Source organism: Branchiostoma belcheri, unplaced genomic scaffold (assembly GCF_001625305.1).
Source record: "Branchiostoma belcheri isolate BF01 breed outbred unplaced genomic scaffold, Haploidv18h27 scaffold41, whole genome shotgun sequence".
NCBI classification, from domain to species: domain Eukaryota; kingdom Metazoa; phylum Chordata; class Leptocardii; order Amphioxiformes; family Branchiostomatidae; genus Branchiostoma; species Branchiostoma belcheri.
In genome coordinates, this window is record NW_017804032.1 from 852017 (window position 1) to 873676 (window position 21660).

A 21660-nucleotide genomic window follows, 5' to 3' on the forward strand; every position below is an offset into this window, starting at 1 on the left:
GCATTACGTGATTCCCATGCAGATCTATAGCCCATGAGGGGGATTTCTACCCTTATCTTGTTTCACTGAGAAGCAGTGAGCAAATCCCAGAACTGTAAGTTAACATGTAGATAAGATTGTGTTTATGCCTCAGGGAAGTAAAACATAGATCCATATTGCATACTCGTGGTAATACTACATGATCCTATAGATGAGGGGGTGCATACAATGAAAGAAATGTTCTTATGTTTTACAGTTGTTCGTTTCAAACTGTGAGTACGCAGCAAAAAAAAACTCAGAACTTGAATTCAGTACGCAATAAAAAAATCAGAACTTGAATTCAGTACGCAAGAAAAAAACTCATAACTTGAACTCAGTACGCAGTAAAAAAAATCAGAACTTCAACTCAGTACGCAGTAAAAAAAAATCAGAACTTCAACTCAGTGCGCATTTAAAAAACTCAGAACTTAAAGCCAGTACGCAGTAAAAAAAAATCAGAACTCGAAGTCAGTATGCAGCTAAAAAAACTCAGAACTTCAACTCAGTACGCAGTAAAAACATTGAGAACTTGAACTCAGTACGTAGAAAAGTATAAAAGTCAGCTCTCCTTTACTGCTAAATATGCACCAACACGTTCCAGGCGAAAAGAAGAGTGGCAAAGACGGAACTTCTGTCGTTGACACGAAAAGAAGAGGGCTGCATACGTTAACACATGGCCTTCCGCTTTCGTGTCTGTCCAACGTTTTATATGAATGAAGACCTTCATTGCACATTCTTGCCACACTTGGCTAAGTACAGGTCACAACAAAACAGGATGAACAGATACAGTTAACAGATACAAAAGAAACTAACTACGTAAACTCTTAACATATCATTCGATCCTACTCTTTTAAAAAGACAAAATTGTATGTTTGGTGGCGGGCTTGTAGGTACGAAAATTCCAAATATTCATGAAAAATACATTGCATGCAGTACACTCAAGCCTTATTTGAAGCATAGGAATGTATTTCTGTGTTCAGTTGTGTCGTAAAAGACAAGATATACTAGTAATGACGTTGGCCTTCGGCGTAACACCTGTGTCTATAGAGATAGTCATATAGTCATACATAAATGATGATGCACTGAAGAGAAATCATGAACTAGGGAAAAGGAGTGCCCCTTTTCTTGATGTGCCATCTGGCGTACAGATACAGTATTAAAGATAGCTGACTTCAGGGAAACTTTGGTATGGTCCGTTCGATAAAGCATGGAGACGTAGAACTTGTGCATTCTAGTGTTTATATGCCCTTGTAGATGTAGCAAGATACCACACACTTATATCACTGAAGTTGTCCATAGAACTGCTTTCTAACCAAGACCTGTGCTTAGCTTGTAAGAGCGCATAAACGTACAATAAAGCTTAAGGTCGTACATTAAAAAGGTTAAGAGTTATTAGAAAAATTGGAAAAGTTGGAAGGAAAACTTTCTCGTCCAGGATACGTTTGGCCACTACTACGGAAGCAAATTCTCTTCCTCCAAACTCCATCTTTTAGGAGGAAGTTCCATGCTGAAAGAACTCCATCAACATTGAACAAGCTTCCTTGTTAATGGTTCCCAAATGGGTACAACCTTAAACTTTCCAAACATCTGTCTTCACAGTCGCAATAGAGTAGGCCTTATTCAACTTACTCTGTAAAGAAACGACCAGAAAATTTACTATTTATGTCTTCCTAATGTTACATACTGCAGCTTTAACAATTTTTCTATCAACAAAACGTATTGCCACGTCTAACTCTAAGCGTACATATGCCGACCCACGGGGGATGAAAAATAGCCCCTTTTGGCATTAAAACACTCCACTTTAGACAGACGTTCGGAAAGGTGAACTGTGTATTGACCCGTTCAGCTCGGAACGGAGACTATAGTAGGGAGATTTATTAGTACAGTACCCGGGTCTGGTTTGAAAGCCTGCCGGTGGGAGCTTACCCTACAACCGAGACGGATTGTATCTCTGTCCATTACGGTTCTCTGTGGTCTTGGTTTGTAACACCGGATAAGCCTAGTTCCGCTCGCTATCGTTGACTGATGGACTGAAAGCTTCCCTCCACCAAGTATGGTTTTTAACGATGATACGTGACACTGTGTAAGTACGATGCCTCTGATTACATGATTATAATGCAATTAACTTTATAGCTCATCAATTTTATATGATGCACTGTTTGGCAACGTGTACGGCAATTCTAGCATCAATTAATAGTAGACTACTAATGCCTATGTCAAGGCTGTACGTTGCACGTTTCAGGGCAGCTAAACAAGTAGAATATTCTGGAAAAGAAAATATTCTGGATGAGGAAACCTGTGCGATATTGTCATTTTCTTCATCATTTCATACTTAGTAAAAGCAATAGCCCTGAAATAAGCTATGTGAGGAGTCCATTTATTTTTGGGTGCCACCCATAAATAGCTAGAACCACTTCAATCAGCCTAGAATACGAAACAAGCAGCCATTTTCCTTCAGAGATATTGTATTTTTGCCCTACAGATATGCTATGGGATAGAATCATTTTAACTTACTACATTAAAAGAATGACCAGAAACCGACTTTGAAAATACCCCGAAATTGCATTGGATGCCTTTAAGATCAATACATTTCACCTTTAAACACAGATTTGCTATTAGTCATTTCTGCCTACTCAGTCAGAAACTGCTGACAACTATTTTTCAGGCGTACGTACGTAGTTTTGCCTGAAGGCGCCCGGCTTCGTTCTTTCTCTGAATGATGCATGTTGGAACAAATCGGAGCGAGAACTGAGCAGGTTTGAGGGATGGTCCGTTTAGTCCAGTCGGTTGATAGCATCAGAAGAACCCCCGGCGTGTGTTTTCACTGTTCGTCTAACAAAACGCACGTTTGAATCACGGATAACCCCATTCGTCACTGTCCGGTTACTTCTGTTTCGCACACGATTTCAATTTTCCTGGGGAGTTTCTTTCATTCTTTATTCGTATTCGGTACCAAAAAGCAAACCTTGCAGCAGAGATAAGACTCCCTGAATTGCAAAGAGTTTGCGTACAAAATTACACATTACAATGGACAAGACAGGCAATATGTACAATCCCTCATATACATTACGGAAGATACGAAAACCTAAAAACTTTGCTTCTGAAACTCTTTTATTACATCGCTAGAATCTCAAACTCTCAAAACTCACCACGCTTACATATAACATCAACACTATTGAAACGTTTAATAGCCATGTTGCTTTTAAGAATTTTATCATAAGCTGTTTCAGGTTCTGTCTGAGTCTTGTTATCCTCTAAACAGTCGTGAATTTGACAAGCTTGCTGCAACTTTACAGCCGAGCTGCTGCCAAACTAAAACGTTCATGTTTCCAATGGCGTTTATAAATAATGAATCAGCTGTGATGTATGTATATTGCTCACTTACGCTGGAACCGTGGCCTGAGGAATTGGGCGATGTTGATTGAACGTTACCAGAGGGAAAACTTAATCCCGTGCTTTAATTAAAACACACGGAGCGAAGTCTCAGGCTCATTCGTCTTAGTGTTTTTCTTGTGACACCTTTACGATATGGTTTACATTGAGAGTGGTGAAGTCTTAGGATCATTCGTCTTACAGTTTTTTGGTGACACCTTTACGATTTGGTCTGCATTGAGAGTGACGAAGTCTTAGGATTATTTGTCTTAAAGTTTTTCTTGTCACATCTTTAAGACACGGCTTGCATTGAGAGTGACGAAGTCTTAGAAAACTTAATTCAGTGCTTTAATTAAAACACACGGAGCGAAGTCTCGGGCTCCTTCGTCTTCAAGTTTTTCTCGTGACACCTTTACGATATGGTCTGCATTACGAATGGCGAAGTCTTAGGATCATTCGTCTTAAAGTTTTTCTTGTCACACCTTTAAAACATGACTTGCATTGAGAGTGACGAAGTCTTAGAAAACTTAATCCCGTGCTTTAATTAAAACACACGGAGCGAAGTCTCAGGATCATTCGTCTTAGAGTTTTTCTGGTGACACCTTTACGATATGGTTTGCACTGAGAGTGACGAAGTCTTGGGCTCATTCGTCTTTAATAAGTTTTTCTTGTCACACCTTTAAGACATGACTTGCATTAAGAGTTACGAAGTGTTATAGGATCATTCCTCTTAAAGTTTGTCTTGTGGCACATTTAAGACACGACTTCCATTAAGAGTGACGAAGTCTTAGACTCATTCGTCTTAGAGTTTTTCTTGTGACAACTTTAAGACACGGCTTGCATTAAGAGTTACGAAGTGTTATAGGATCATTCTTCTTAAAGTTTTTCATGTGACATCTTTAAGACATGGCTTGCATTGAGAGTGACAAAATGCTATAGGATCATTCGTATTTAGTTTTTTTGTGACACTTCTTGTGATACCTTTAATACACGGCTTTCATGCATTGATAGTGTTGAAGTCTTAGGACAATCCGTCTTACAGTTTTTCTTGTGACATCTAGATCTTTAAGACACGGCTTGCATTGAGAGTGACGAAATCTTAGGATCATCCATCATAAAGTTTTCTTGTGACACCTTTACGATATGGTAAAGTTGATTCAACTTACTTCGTAAAGATATTGACTAGAAATTTACTTTTTACATCATCCTAATGTTACACAATGCAGCTTTAAGGCATTCTTACCGTATGAAATCAATTATGACCTCTTTTTGTCTATTCATTTCGACTATATTCGTTTCAAAGTCTACCTTCTTAGTGGCCTATATATTACATCCTTGCGTGAGAGTCGTCTTAGCCTTTCTGTCATGAGTTAAGCATGAAACAGTTTTCCATATCGGATTTCGGGATTTGTATGAAAGATTTATGCACATGTACGACATCAAAACTATCAGATTTAATATCTGAGGATTCACGTCAATCGATAGGGTCCATCCTAATGGTGTAATAACCCAGCACAGAATGGGGAATATCGATCAAGGGTCTTTACTGTCTTAGTGGGCTAGGACGCTAACTGAGAGATGTATTATCAGACTAGGAAAGTAACATTTGCAAAGCAAATGCATAATGCTTACCTTCGCATGTGGTCTGCTATGTTAATTCTTACTCAAACGCATTCATGTACATGGTCAGATAGGAGTCTAAATCCCTCCTGCTATAAAATTGCAACATGATGTAACTCAACACTAGTTGCCATGGTCACAGACGTCTGGTTCAGGTCATTGTCCTTATAAGTTTGGAGAAGAGGAAACAGAGCAAAACAATATGTTTTCCTTCGGTAAACATAAATATATAACGTTATCCAGTTGCTTGAGTAAGTGTTTTTTTGGCGTTTGAGCCATACTGCCATTCTGTTGAACCACCCATGTAAAGCCGCTATCACATTGCCGAATATGGCCACCCGAGCACATTGTGCACATTGTGTAAAAATTATGCGATTTTTATAACCGCCTTTTTATTCAACCTCTTTTTTTTCTCCCTCAGCTTTTAAAAGAAGTCCTGTTTTATATAAATGCAGGTTGTATCAGCTTGTCCTGGTTCAAACCGATTTCATATGTCACGTTCTGCCCTAAAAATTCAAAATTGATTTTCTATCAAATAGCTCACTTGACATGAAATAAAGTCAGCAACAGATTAATGTACCATGTAGTCGTTTTATTGAAAATTCATTTCTTGGCTTGAAAAGGATTCCCTTGCTAGAATGTGGCCATAAAAAGAAGCCATCAAATCATCTTAACGAGAATATTTGTAGCGTATGACCTGCTTTCTAAATGTCATTTGTCTTACGCGCAATTTTGTATTTCATACGCGAACGGGGAAGGGGGGATGACGATATATCAGTATAGACTGGTATCCATCCACCCCTGTTCCAAAATTTGTGGTGTTGAAAGCTAAAGGCCGACTGGTCATGACAGGTTAGCTACGGTCACGGGTTCGATTCCTGGCAGTCCTTGCTAGATTTTGTCCTTAGGGAACACACTTTACACGACTTTCTTCACTCTGCCCTGGTGTACTACTAGGTACTTGACTTCGGTTGGGGAGGTAAAGGCAGAGGGAGGAGAGGGATGGGCTTTGCCTTCCAAGGCTGTGCCCTAGACACAGTGGACCAAGAAACCACTGAAAAAAGTCAATATTTTGCGCTTGGATGGGATCAGAAGAGACAGCCGGCGATAGAATAGGATAGGATGGATCACGAGTTACCCCAACCATGCGCCGACCTTGGTTGGGAGTGGTCGGGAGCAATGTCGGGGGAGGGTCGTGAGTTCTGAATAAGGCCAGGATATAAAATATAGTTGGATACCAGCTGCAGGCTAGCATAGTTAGTTACAGGTGTCATTTGGCTGACCGCCATCTTCTTGCGTTGCCAATTCCAGTGCCAAATCCTTCACCATGTCATTAATTAACACTAGCACTGCTGGCTGACGGTGCGTTTTGTTTATGCCTGACAGGAACGGCTTAGGACTGTGTGGCATGCATACAAACTGCCCCTGAGTATATTGCTAAGTACACTAAATTTATAAGTCAAAGATAATTCTCAATAAAGAGACTCTTTCTACACGACCAAGTCTTTTATTCAGCCAACGTTTCGGTGACCGTCTGTCACCTTCCTCATGGCAATTGGTTGTGTAGAAAGAGTCTCTTTACTCGGTGACTTACCAACCTGATGAAACTATTCACGGATGTGAGACAACAGTTCGGACATAAATAATTCTATCTACTTGATATTTTCTTCCATGGTGGTAGCTAAAGAACTATGTCACACATTCACTACTATTTGGCCCCCCGAACACTAGCCAAACGCCCCCGACCATTGTTACGAGTAGGTCGGCTATGGGTCGGCTGGTGTCGGCTGCACCAGTCAAATGTTTCAAAATGTTGAAATTAAAACATTTGGGGGTTGATCAGTAGATTCAACCATGGTTTGCTGGTCGTAAGTCAGTAGAACACCAACCATTCAAGGGTAAATATCAGCAGTGTCTGTTGGTCATATTTGACTCAAATGTAACTCAAATTCGTTTTGAGTCGTATAGAAAGGTAGGAGTGGCCTACATTTGAGCAGACTGCTCCCGAACGTCAGCCGAACCTGGTCGATCGGCTTGTGTTCGGGAACAAATTCGTGGGAATGTGTGACAGGGGCTTAAACGTAATGCCTCTTATGAATGCAAGTCCATAAAATGGTGATTCAAACTGTGATTCATCAAAATGTAATTAGGTCACTGCGTCCAAACATAGACGTGTCTGACAGCGTTACAAATTAGACGAGAGATGGTCGATTATTTTTTTCTCATCAAATGGTGCTCACCCACTCTTAACACCCGTGTTTTAACGGCGACGTGAGGTCCCATGGTGTAAATGTTAGCCCCTAGTGGAGACATCAAAACCTATTTGTGACATAGATTTTCACAGTGTAGTTCTCCTGATCACTGGCAGTCCATCTACATCAGAAGAGGTCAGCAGAGTTCACTGATCTGATGGCGCCATTTGCAAAATCTGTGTTCCGAACTACCCAATCTCTGTTCCAAACTACACAATCTGTGTTCCGAACTACCCAATCTCTGTTCCAAACTACACAATCTGTAGTCCAAGCTACACAATCTCTGTTACAAACTACACAATCTGTAGTACACAATATGTTCCGAATTACTAAATCTGTGTTGCAGGCGTCCTAACTACGTTCTTCCTCAATATCGAGCAAAAATATGCCAAATGCATTGGGTCCAATTAAATCTACTATATAATTTGTCGCTGGAACATTCATTCCATGCGTCTCTGCAATATCTTGAATTGAATTTGGCGACAGCGGACCAATCTATTTGAAAGATGACAGCGTTTGTCTCCATGGGCTTCGAACCCTGAACCCCGGGTCAGCTAGCTCGTTACGGCCTGTAGGCTGCATGGTCTGTGAACGACTGAGGAAGTGCCGCGTGAAGGACAGTCTAATGGCATCGCCGCCTCTTGAGACTTGTATGTCCTACTCGTGTTAAGAAGAATATGGAATACTCCCATTAAACTCCTTTTACTGAGCAGTAGGGCTACACTGGTTTGATGTAATGGATGACATCCGCGAGGATTGATTTTCGCCTGTTCTAAGAAAAAATTACCTCCTCCGAGGCTTTGACCTGCCATTCTCACTAGTCCATGGTAGTTAGCGACAGTAGGGAGCCGGCGGTAACAACGGAGGATGGCACCCAGGCTTCTAAACTGCAAGGATTCAGTACGGTGCCGACTCATAAACGCTGCAAAAGGCCATCATGTACCGGCTTGTCGTAAAAGTCGCTATGTACTACACTACCGCAAATTCACAATACCAGCTTTGTATTTCTGTGGTTTAGCAGTAGCTTTTGAGCTGCAATTTTTTTATTTGGTATTCGCCCGCGCCCACTAGTTTGAGTTGTAGAAGCAATCAAATACATTCGTGGGCGTGAACAATCTCCAGAAAACTCTGTAAAATTTATGCTCACGAAACTGTCATTAGAACGCTCTTATTGAGTGTTATACTGATTGTCTTAATTGATTTATTGATTGAGGCCAGAGAGACTGACGCACAATTTTCCCAGGCGACACGGAGCGAGACTCTACTTAATTACCCCCCCCCTTCCCGGGTGGATTCATTATGAGTTTAGCCGCTGTGGAGCACGAGTGTGGACAGACTAATAATCTAACTTTTGTTAAGCCGATAGAGTTTGATTTAAACGACCTATCGTGGATTAAAACCCTGGTCTGTATGTATACGTCAACAGCATAACTCGAGAAGTTGTGGATGGATCTTCACGATATTTATAGGTCGGTAGCGGTTGTGAAAACGAAGGTCAAGTTTGAAATGGTTCAACTGGCATTCTCCAACGGTACTGCAACCTTGTTTCACCTTCACTCGTATTCCAGAAAATATCAATCAAGACACTAAAACATACTCACAGAAAAGAGATCAGAAGAGCGAATTCGAGCTAATTATAAAATACCATGGATACTAGGCTATACAAATGCAGGACAATGTCTCAAATCACCAGCTAGTACTGATATTAGACAAAGAATGAACTCATATTGTTGAAGATGATCTAGATCACAACAAATGCGCGTTATTCTGTTCCATATAGTTCTGTTCTAAACATGACCTAAGAGCGCCGGAATGTCTGTCCTTGGTGCTGAACACAGCGTTCTTCTTCACTTTTTTACCTTCGCCAGAAGGTTATGGTTTCGAGTCGGCCATGGCGGAGTGGCTATGGTGCGGGTCTGTATGTCAATAGCATAACTCGAGAAGATGTGGACCGAAGGGCGGTTATACCGGTTATACAGATACAGAAGCTGGTGTGTTACGCCGAAGGGCGGTTATACCGGTTATACAGATACAGAAGCGGGTGTGTTACGCCGAAGGGCGGTAATACCGGTTATACAGATACAGAAGCGGGTGTGTTACGCCGAAGGGCGGTTATACCGACTACACAGATACAGAAGCGGGTGTGTTACGCCGAAGGGCGGTTATACCGGTTATACAGATACAGAGGCTGGTGCCGAAAGGCGATAATATCAGCTATACAGATAGCGCTATACTGAAAAAGTTGTTATGAAGGAACCTTTTGGTATCTGTCAAAACTTACTCTACATAAAGTAATATTCGAGACATGATTACCTCGGACAGAAAAGCTCTTTGTCCTAGTTGATAGGATCAGCAGAACGTTGTTGGAGTTGATAGAATAAGTAGGATAATGTCTTCAGACGTGGCCGGTCTCAGCCAACCATCTGTCTCTATCATTAATAGGATCACCCACCCCTGTCTGCGGGCTTTATGCTGATAACATGATTGTACAGTCGAACAATGACGGGATATGTCTGCCATTGGATAGGCTGTCGGACGCGATGGACACTGATTAGATTACCCCACGGGCTCTCTGTGCTCTATTAGCCCCATTTCAATGCAACTTTGATAGACCCTAAGCCCCCCTCCCATGCATAGATTGGTAAATCGAAGAACCTTGTACTCTAGAAGTTAAGGTTGGCAGCATCGTGGTATTAAAGTCAGTTTCAGGAGCGTCTCTTTATTTGCTACGTGCGTGTATTTGACGTTTATATAAGACGGCATCTTCGTTCCCCACCCCACTTTTACCATCCCTTCTCGCCATCTGGTGTTCGATTTTAATTGGTTCATACGGTCATCAAGCTCTGTTCATTCATTGATTTTCTGTTCCTGTTTTTTTAAGTCCAAATCTGCTTCTCCTTTTCTCCTCAGAAGCCCAAGTCACCATGGCTATAAAAACCTGTAAAACTTTTACTCACAGAATACGCGAAAGCCTAATGTATATATACACTATGAAAAAATGAGTACGTTTTAGCATATTTCTCCTGTGAACACTATCCAGCCATAGTAATTCTGCCTCCAAGACTGAAGTCTGCGTTGAGGAGTAAACGGAGCATGAAATGATGTCCTACCGGGGTATTAGAATGCTGCACAGCGTCTGTGCTGTACGCATAGAAGACCCAGATGAGCAGAGGGCAAACTCCGTCCGGCAGGAATACCTTTCCTGACAGGGTAGCGCCGGGCGGAATACACACCCTCTGCGTAAGTTTAATTTGAAGCGCCCGTGTGTCAAGGACTCTGCTGACTTGGAATATATGGCTTTATCCCAATTCCATTACATGTGGCGCCTCTGTTGTAATATATAATCGGTATGCGTGACTCTGGCTGATGAAAACAAAGACTAGTCCTTTTGTTCCATTTCATTATGGCTATGTGAAAACGTTTGGAATTCACGTTCGTGCATGTGCCGCCTCGTTAAAGCTCCATTATGTGACATTAGGACAATACAGAAAGTAAGTTTTCCTGGTCATTTATTCACAACGTAAGCTGCACCGTTGCATGGTGCCATTCAGAAAGTGAAGGTGCCAATATATGACGCCGTACGAGTGTGGTTTAAACCTGGAAACACAGCTGTCAGCCATGTTTGTTTACATGTTAGTATTTTGTGGTGGCACCACAATTAAACTCAGTGCGCCTTGTGTGGGCTGTTTGACAACCATAAATGTGAGATGATTTCACATATACGCTGAAAGGGAAAAGTGGACGTAAATTACAACCACATAAATTTTTTTCAATTAAAGTATAACAATTTTGACGCAAAAATGTTACATATATAGTATAGCTTTACGGGTCAATGTCCTCTAGGCGGAGGCTTTTTTGAACGACCGCTGAGCGACTATCATTGGATTAGTATGATCCTCGGTTTTATAGTTGGAATATGATGCACGATGTATATATGATTATGACACGATATATAAGTCAAATAAAGCTAAAAGCGCTTCGTGACTTCAATATACGTTTGTATTAATAGGAAGATTTTAACATATGTTATTGTCGTTCCGGTTCTGTTCTACAGTATGATCGAAAACTGTTTTTGGGAACGGACAAAAATACATGTACGTGCAGATGTCATCCGTATACTGTAATCAATCAAAATGGCCTAAGGAGATTCTTGGTCGCTCACATTTTGTATTATATTTAGAAAGGCAAGGGAAGGTTAATGATCCCTGGCCAGTTTATCTGCATATACATGTGTAAATATACATGTACAACATCCTTCTTAGATATACAGAACACCATGCATTCAAATGTTCCTATCTTTAGTTAAAGTAGTCAATTTTGGCGGGAAATGTTACATATATTGTACAGCTTTGGGGGTCAATTTCCACTGCACGGAGGTTGTTGTACATACACGTAAATCAAAGATGGATGCTGTACATACACGTATGGCTGTATTTATTTATTCAGAAATTGTAACATGACAATACAAAGTGTGCACTCGGCAGCAAGTATGCTGATAGCGTGCACAACTGACACATACACCACATGTGACATACATGTAGAAGCAACAATACACATGTATGACTATACATGTACAACGTCCTTCTCAGATATACAGACCACCATGCATTCAAATGTTCCTATCTTCTAATTAACCCAGACACGTAGATAAAAAATCCCATGCATTCCTGAGTGAGAAGCCACGCCGTATTTCCCACCAGGGGAGCCGTCACACACGGAAGCAGAATGCCGGTCCTGCTGAAGTGATTTGACAGGCGTTATTGAACTCTGTTGCCTGATCTTATCCCTCAGCTCTCGGCTGGTTTGGCTATGAATATCATTTGCAATGATATTTCTCCGGTATTGTCTCCAGATGGCCTTCATGAATGATTCTATCGGTTCACATTTTATAGAATGTGTCTCTGAAACTCTGGCACCCTGCGGCGTATGGTATATATGACAAAACGATACCCTTTCCACCTTCTTCTGTGCGAATGATTTCTTTCGACCAAATATTAAGAAATATAGCCTTTTTTCTGGTCCGGGAGGCGTTTTTAATTTCCGGCAAGATGGATGTTTTTAAAAGGCCTACGTAGTGTTATATGCATCATAAGTTTTTATCAGCATTACACAAAGGACATATAGACAATATGACATACACTCAAGTTTATAAGTTTAAGGATTTAGACAACTTAACACGTAGATATTGTAACAATTTCAAACTTTCATAACAAAAAGACTCCACACTAGTTCCCTGCAATTCGGACGCACTGTGAATGAGAAATAGATACTGCTTCCTTCCGTTTTCTCATATTTTACGACCGAAACGTACAAAGCTTTACAAATGCACGACAAGAGCCCTCGCTACAGCACGAGCATGCTGTTGTTTGATTGGAAAGGACTATCACACACCAGAGAGAGCTAAACACGGTTTTGCAGACGGATAAAGCATGTCCTTGTTAAGCTAATGTGGTAGAATAACAACGCAATCTCCCTCTCTATCGCTCCATCAAGACTCGTTAAAGAAGATAAAGCTGTCTACCTTTCTCCTCTTTGACTTCAACTTAAACCTTTGCGCTTCCGCCAGACTAACTACTGGTTGTTATGTTGCCCGTAACAGTTGTAGACGGTATTATCTGATAAAGGAATCTGTGGTTGGCACGACTTGCCTCCCAGAAATGGTAGTTTGATTACACTTGGCGTCTGCTATATGGCCTAGGCATGCATCTGGAGTGAAATCCTGTAGCTGAAATAAAAGAAATGGGGTGCTTTTTTTTCTCGTAACAAAGGATTTGAAACTAGCAGTGATCCTGAATTGGTTTAGCTACAAAATGTCAGTGATTGAAAAGCACTATAAACATAGGATTTAAAGCCCCAGTTCCATATCTATATGTACTATGAATTGCTCTTATTACTCGTAACAGATGACAAAAGCCTTTACATAAATTTTAACGACATGGTATGGATGTTGTATTCAAAACAATAAACTATATCTGTGCATGTGTTGTAAATATAGGCACGTTTGTCACACAAAGTGTCTAATAAGATTTGGGAAAAAATGTTGTTTTGCTTAACATGCTAACTTAACCATTTACGCAATCAACTAACATGTTTTTTATTTTCTGTATCTGTTTTTCTAACTTGAACTTTTCAAATCTTTTTCTATATTATCATAAATGTTCATCTGTGTTGGTAATTACATGTTTGAAGTGAAAATTTTTCTTCCAACACAAGAGATTGATTTCTCCTAGAGCTTTCAACCAGTCACTCTGGTCTTCTTCAATAGACTGACCCAGTAAGACTTGTCACGTGGTTTCTTTATTGTTTTTTTCTCTGATTTTTGACTCCTAAATTGTTTTCCTAAATCAAAGGAAAAAAATCAATATCAAAAGCTGATTAATATTGACCCTGACAGGTGGAAATATTACCGGAATATTATTCATGTCGTATGTTGGCAATGTGAGCCAGTATCCAGCGGCCTGTATAATAATGGTGCGGTCGGGGTTACTATTGAGTGTACTTTGCAAGCAGCGCAGTCATTTCACGCCTATGCGCCCTGTGATTGGGCGATTTTACACACAACTACAGTGTAAAACGGTCTGGTGATCCCTCCCAAGCTAAGCGGAAACCGCTTACGAAAAATGATAATAATACAACGCTATAACATTGCTGGCTTTGGTTTATAATGGTCTTTATCCTGTTGGTACATCTATAAAGATTAAGGTAAGGGTACTCCTGTGACAGGTAATGGTTTTTAGATCTTCCTATAAGGATTGGGGATTCTAAGAAGGTGTCCTCTTATTGTCAATGTATTTATGATTTGTATGTTATTTTCAGTTTTATGTGCCGTGTAGTGTTGTATAAATGTAGGGCCACAGGAAATACAGCAACTATGTATGCTAATTGTGAACCAAGATAAGCTCAAACTCAACTTATCTCTTTGAGAAGTTGTGAAATCCTTGCGCCATCCATAGGGGTTGTTGTTTCAGCACTGAGGACAGGACCCACGAGCTAACGTTACGCACCGTTTTAGTTGCTGCAGCAAAGTTTTATTTTGCTTTGTTACGTAAAAACATGCTTATCATACATGGCAGATACTCTACTACACACTCAGGAACTTTCCATGACGTCTCTCGACCATTCACCAGGGGTGTCCAACACATAGCTAACTCCGTTTTCACGTCATTTTGCTACATTCACAAAAAAAGGAGCATAGCGTAAAGTTTGTTTAACTACAGAAGGGATGTCACCAATGTCCCATCGGAGCATAAACTTTGTAGTGAGACCATGCAGGAACTTTTAGTGAGACCATGCAATATCTAAACGGACTATCTATTCTTCATATGACACACTCTACGCGACACAGATTTGCCACATTCACAAAAAGTGAAGTCTGTGTAATTACACAAGGGATGTCACCAATGTCCCAACGGGGCAGAAACTTTGCGTGAGAACTCTGTGGTGAGGCCATGCAGGAACTCTGTAGTGAGACCATACAGGAACTCTGTGGTAAGACCATGCAGAAACTCTGTGGTGATACCATGCAGAAATTTCTGAAACTCTGTGCAGAAACTCTGCGGTGAAACTCTGTGCAGAAACTCTGTGGTGAGATCATGCAGAAACTCTGTGGTGAGACCATGCAGAAACTCTGTGGTGAGACTATGCAATACTGTAGTTAAATGTCGACCTACATCTGATACACTCTACACGACACAAATGTAGAGTAGCAGCCATTAGCCCACAAGGTCACCATATCCAGATCACTCCGGTTAGGCCTCCACGCTAACCTTTCACCTAATCCGCGGGAAATCTCCGGGTTCAGAGAGGCGTACCTCAGGGGACCGTTTCTGTCAATGTTGATCCACAGAAGCCAGGAGTACTTGGTTAGGGGTGAAGGTGGATGAAACGCACATTACAGAGTCTATCTGGTGGCGACTTGCTTCATTAGTTCCCGGTAATGGGGTTGTGATTGCGCGGGGTTGGGGGCCTGTCGGTGTGAGATACTCCTTTGACTGCATTTAAAGTGCAACAACACAACACACGATAGGGCACCAGACAACAAAGTGGCTGACCATGGTGTGTGGCACCACGCATTATAAAACATTATATTATATTGCATAACCGAAAAGCAATAAATACAATCTTAAAATGATTATCACCTAAAAGCCAATGGCAAAAAGGCTCAACTGGAAAGGGTGGCGAATCTTTTTTACCTCCATCAAAAATGGAGGTATTATTTTTGGTCTGTGTGTGTGTTTCAGCAGGTTGTAATAGATATGGTTGGCTTTAGATTGTCGCAGAGGAGAAAGTCATCGATCATTTCTACATCTAGTTAGTTACTTTCACAGGTGTTAGTTGCTAATATTATCTTCTATTCCAGCTTCTGCGATACAGAAGGAGTTTGCATCAGCCCCCTGTCCAAAAGAAATTCTCAAACTCCTAAACAGTAGTGACTTGAAGACTCCATGGTGAATGAGAAACGGATCCAAAAAAAAATAACATTTAGACAAAGCCTCAAAGTTTGAGATCTTATGGAGGTCTGAGATCGCCGAATTCTTGTTGATGTTGCAATGTACCTCAAGTGCGCTTGAGAGTTTTTTTTTCAACCTTTATTTTCAACGTTTATTTATGACAAGGCTATGCGCTTGTGACCCCTGGAGTAAGAAGATGAGGTAGAACGTCAGAAAGTGTGAGAAACATTTGGCGGTTATTCTCCAAACGATACTTTCTATGCAGAGGTCGAAAGGTTCCCTTCTTCTGAATGGCGCCCAATTTCTAACAGCCGGCTCATTCAGGTCACCATTTGCGAACAGAGGTTGACTGACGGAGTCAGGCGTCAGAAAACGGGTGCTGATCAGAATATGTTAACGGTAACATCCTTCAACCTCTACGTGGAGAGTACACCAGACGCTTTTGTTGGCTGGGAAAGGTGTGAGCTCCTTCAGTGTGCCAATAGTTTGTTGATGAACTAACAAAGGTCAGCTAAAAATAGATAAAGTTATCGAGAACAAGACGAAATCGTAACTAACTCATCAACAATCAAATGAAATAAGGTAACATAGAAGTAATTATAATCGTTCAGATATCAAATCATAATGGTAGGTTCTCCTCCAGTTCACATCACCACACCGTCCAAATTCCAGTTCCGAAGTCCTTATAAATTAACTACAGTTTCTTTCCTCGGACTGCAAAATCAAGGAGCTCCCTCCCAAACACATGCTTTCCTTTCGAATATACAATCCTCAATACAAGCTTTTAAAATAAACATCCACTGCCATCTTTTGGCATAATCATGCATCTTTAGCTTTACCTAGCTCTATACCTAGAAATGGTCATCTAGCCTGGTTGCATTAAGCTACACCGTTAAAAAATGTTTGGGCCAACTGTACAATTTGCCAGCTCACAAACTATTGGTCTACGCTACGGCTTCCAGTCACTCACAGTGCAATCACTCTCTCTCTTTTCTAATCAGCATGTACACTGTATACCAACAATTAACAGTTCTATGCATAGTTATTGCATCTTGGAGTATTGATAAATGCTAATACACCAAACGGTTTAATCCCACAATGGTGAGATAAAGAAAATTGAGAATCTCGGAAAATTACTCGATATAATTACAGTTTGTCCACACTAATCCTTCCAAATGCTCGCTGGCTTAAGAAAAGGGTACAGGGAAATAAGAAATGAATTTGTCTTTTAATCAGCTTATAAGGCCTTTAATCTATCAACGTTTTGTGGGGATTGAATGCTAATTTCTGAAGGCATAGAATTGCAAAATGAAAAGAAACGACTTACGAGACTTACACCCATGCTAGGCTGACAGCTACACTAAATCGAAATTCTTTGCAACGACTGCTTTGAAATTCCATTAACCTTGGTGAAATAAGGAACCGAGATATACTGACGGTTATCCACTGTATTTTATTCACGTCATTTACTGGTAACCTTTTTATCTATGCGGAAAACAACGGCACTCCATCTGTCCTTTTGAATAACTGCCCGTAACGAATGGGAGCTTGGGTGGAGTTGAAAAATACCAAGGTCGCTGAGTCAGTGAGTAGACACTTCTTGAGTCAGAATTAAAGGTGCCCGATGTAATTTCAGGGTGGAAAAACAAGATATGAATAAAGAATCTGTATGAGGAAATCTGTCTAATATTGGTGGTTACTGGCGTTTCTTAGCAAATTTTGGTACCACCTATAAGTATAGCTAGAACCAGTCTACTATACGAAACAACCTTTTTTTTTCTCAGCAATATCGCATTTATGCGCTTAGAAGATACAGCGATTGTTCGAAATAATTAAAGATGTTGGGCTAGTATATAAATATTAAGGGAGCAACCTACTTTATTTTAGATTCTGTCATCAACGAAAGTAAAAACACCACAAGAACACATAATTTTACCCCCTTGCGTTATGCAACCTGGGAATATTACCACCTGGCGCTATGTATCCTGGGAATGGGAAAAATGGTGAATGCCTTTGGGCCGACGTATGAAAAAAAGTAGTCGTAATGTCTTTATATATAATAAGTGGCGTGTGCTAATAGCTTTCCATCCAAGATGTGGTTGTGACGAAATTCAAGACACGATTCTGAACCGCCAGACCTTTTAATTGTAAAAGAAAAGAAAAGAAAAGAAAGGCGGACGAGAAAGGGGTTGTTGTATCTGCCATGTATGATATGAAAGGTTTTATGTAACGAAGCGAACTAAAACTTCGCTGCAGCAACAAAACGGCGAGTAGCGTTAGCGTGCGGGTCCTGTCCTTAGTGCTGAAACAACAACCCTTATGGAGATACAGTCCAGCAGAGAATTTCATCCTTACAAGGACCGAAATGTGAGGGTGTATCATTTACTATACACAATGCGTTTTCGCTTGAGGCTTTTTTTTATAGATTCATACGTATTGATATCTCTGATTTATTGCTAGGTCAATAATCGCCAGGTATTAGAAAGGATAGCACCACAAGCTGTTCTCAGTGTGTCGCGGAAAATAGTTAAAAAAATGTTTATATCAGATGCCCAAACCATAAAAATACAGAGAAATAAGTGACACTGACAGTATAATAAGTGGAATTATTTTTCCTGTGGGGTGCCAATTCACTGCATGCCAGTTATGTACGACCTAGCTCATTACAGTTGACACAAATGTCGATTTTTTTTTATTCGTAATTTTAGCTTTCATTTGGGCTCCAGAAGAGTCTAGGGAGGAATTCATACATGTATCTATCACGTTTCAAGACGTAACGATGTCTTACCCGTGACATTGAGTGCTGACTTGAAGGAAGGGCAATTTGGCGCTAACGTAGGAGGGGGATGAAAAATGTCTTGAAAGATTCCAGATAAGATATTCGTCCCGAACAAGGTGGCAGATATATCGGGCCGGCGTTATGGCTCTCTCGCGCCGCCCATACGTCACGTCCCCATCAAAACGTATCGACTTTCCGGCGGAACGAATGATCGCGCTGGGATGGAGTCGTGGGCTGTAATGACAGGAAGGGGGAGGGGGGCGGTTTGAGGTGTGGAGATGTGTAGTGTGCAAAACAAGCCCCATTTCAGAGGTCACCTTGGCGCGTGTGTCTGGGATGTGATTTTCTGTCTGAAGCTTGCGGCTGCCGTCGCTAGCTGAATACGCCTTCATATGTAGCACAAACGTGACTGTCTGAATTACATGTCTCCGTGGGGATTTTTTTACTACCTGGGTGCTGTTCTCCCTAGTTTAAACCTTGGCATACACAAGAAATTGTCACTCAAGCAACTAGCGACTGCCGGCACTGAATACGCCTTCATATGCAGCACAACGTGGCTGTCTGAATTATATGTCTCCGCGGGCAATTTTTTACTACCTGGGCGCAGTCGTCGCTAAATTGTTACTCAAGCAACTGAATAGGTTTGAAACCTGTCGGAAGTTTCAAGTAGCATCCACAACTTTTCGTCAATGACTGCAGTCTGCGGTGGCTGCTACTTGAGTTATTAAACTTATCCTAGTTACTTGAGAAACAATTTCTCTAACCTTCATCAACAACCTTTGGTATAGTGGGAAGGACAGGAGCAGATGCTACATGCCCAGATGCTGTTAATGTTAGGGTGGTTTCCCGTTTACAAATTCTGCGTTTCAAGTCAATACGATGATTTGAAGTGACATGAATCGAAGCTGAAAAGTTCTGACTGTCTCATGATCAAGCGAATATCCTAAAATTTATGTCTCCTGTTCTGCAGGTGCGTACGGGCTGCAGTGTTTCGCCTGTCTGCAGCAGATCAGCCACGACGCCTGCAACAGGATGTCTCCCCAGAACTGCACAGGGAAGGACGAGAACGCCTGCTACACGCAGGTAGAGAGGTACCTGCACACGGGCAAGAAAATCTCCAAGGTATGGAGAAAGTGGCATGGGTATATCATCACGAGTGACATTGTTGTAAGGCCATGTTGATTTGATGATATAGATGACATCCTCTGGGAACCCTCAATGCAAAACTGATGTGAGCGTACGAATAAAAAAAAAGTTTGGCAAAAAAAGTTGTCTTTATCATGAAATCGACGTGGTCATGAAGGTTGGACAAATGGCGAGTAATAGACTCTTCCTTTTCATTTCATGACATTTCTCTCGTTTCTAGTGATCTAGAATTGATTTTGGCATTCTATGACTTAAGTATCGTTTTCCTTTTTTTCAATTTACGGCATATATTTTGTGGCTGCTTTGTACATTTCCAAAACGATGATCGGATAGATTACAGGTTTTTTTTCTATTAAAGTAAACGATGTCTCAAACTTGATGTATTACGTATGTTTTCTCTAGGGTTGTTCCAACACCATCCGTTGCCGAAAAGGCGAGTCCCTCAACCACGACTGCGAACGGCCGCCCCGGAAGTGCACTTACTGCTGCGAGGGGAACCTCTGCAATAGGTCCAACGGCCAGCAGAGGGCGCTGTCGCACAGTGTGCTGTTCACCACATGTCTGGCTTTGACGGTGCTCCTCGTCACTAGCTGCGGACTGGATGTCTGACAGTGGGGCATATTAAAAATCTTGAAAACTATCCGTTATATTAATGTGTTGGTGAAGTTGTGGCCACAGTTTCTAGTTGATATTCAAGAATCGAACGACGTGCTGCAGCTGCGATATTAAAAGGTGCATACTTGTTTTGAGCGTAATATAATAAATTCCCACATGATGTACAACTATGGGGGACTCGCTTCAGAGTATTTGATCCGGTCCCTATGAAATATTGCGTGGGTATACGCTCATCATTGCCAGAGGAAAATCTACATACTCTAGTTTCAAATTTAGGGACATTGCAGCCTTGTGCTTTCAGTCCCGTCACTCAGCTGCAGTATCAGTATCAGGACTTGTAATAAGTGGCTGTCTACAGTTCGACATATTCTCGCAAGGTGACGCACTTGAGTAACGATCAGTGTCGCCTGTTAACGTTGTCTGTATGTATCTAAACATTGTAACTCCGTCCTCAGAACTCTACCAGTGTAGTTAAAGAAGTATTGAAGTGGATGAATGTAACATATACTGACTCAGAAAACATGATATGCCAGGTGCCGGTTGTGAATCAAATGTGCTATGAAATTCTAATGTAAGTTACTAAGGTCTTTAGATTTCAACTTGACTGCATACACAATTTTTGCTGTGACGCTGCAGTTGATGTATATTTGGTCTTGGGATGTGAATGACGTGCCAAATGTGTGAATAATTGATATAGTTTTGTAGAAGCTATGTATAATGATATGATGTATATTGAACTTTCTATGACTGTCTTGTTGAACAAGCTTAGATGTGGTGCGTTATGAAAGAAAGCATAAGAACAGATACATTGTAGGCCTATAATAATTCTTTCAGAATTCGTTTTGAATTCTCAAAAACTTTGACTATAAAAGGCAACATTTGCAAATAACATGTATAATGTTTACGTAGACTAGCCTAAAAATACTAGTGTATGGTGACCAGCCCCTCCAGCTGTCCTGCTACATAATGTAACCCAACACCAAACCCTAAGACCAGCAACTGTTACCATGGTGACAGACGTCTGGTCCAAGTCATTGACCTTGTGTGTTTGGAAAAGAAGAAACAAAGAAAAAACTATGTTTTCCTTCCACCTATTCGTGACTTTGGAAGCGAAACGTCAAACGTTCCAAGTAAAAAACAAGATACCCTCTGTGATGAAGTGTGTTGTATGGAATCACACCTATTCACAGCTCTTTAACTATTAGCTGTTGTTCCTGAATAGTTAAAAATGAACTACATGACGTTTTATGTCTAATATCAGCCTTTTGATATAATGTTATGTACCACAGTGTATGTACTTGCTGATGTAATAAAGTTTGAGTGTTATTCTTGCTGTTGTTGTCTCCTTACTCATTTAAAATCAATTAAGCAAAAATATCAATTAAACCTGTGGATCTTGAAATCTCAC

At 40.9% G+C, this 21660-nt stretch overlaps 1 protein-coding gene across 1 annotated transcript in view; it reads left to right on the forward strand.

Annotated features, from left to right (window-relative positions):
* The window catches only part of LOC109477839 (CD59A glycoprotein-like), a 31834-nt gene extending 10267 nt beyond the window's left edge, over positions 1–21567 (forward strand). The window contains exons 2-3 of the mRNA XM_019779257.1: positions 19462–19613; positions 20040–21567. Coding sequence (XP_019634816.1) covers positions 19462–19613; positions 20040–20246 — 359 coding nt within the window. The 3' untranslated portion in view covers positions 20247–21567. The remainder of the gene's footprint in view (positions 1–19461; positions 19614–20039) is intronic.
* Positions 21568–21660: the final 93 nt, after the last annotated feature.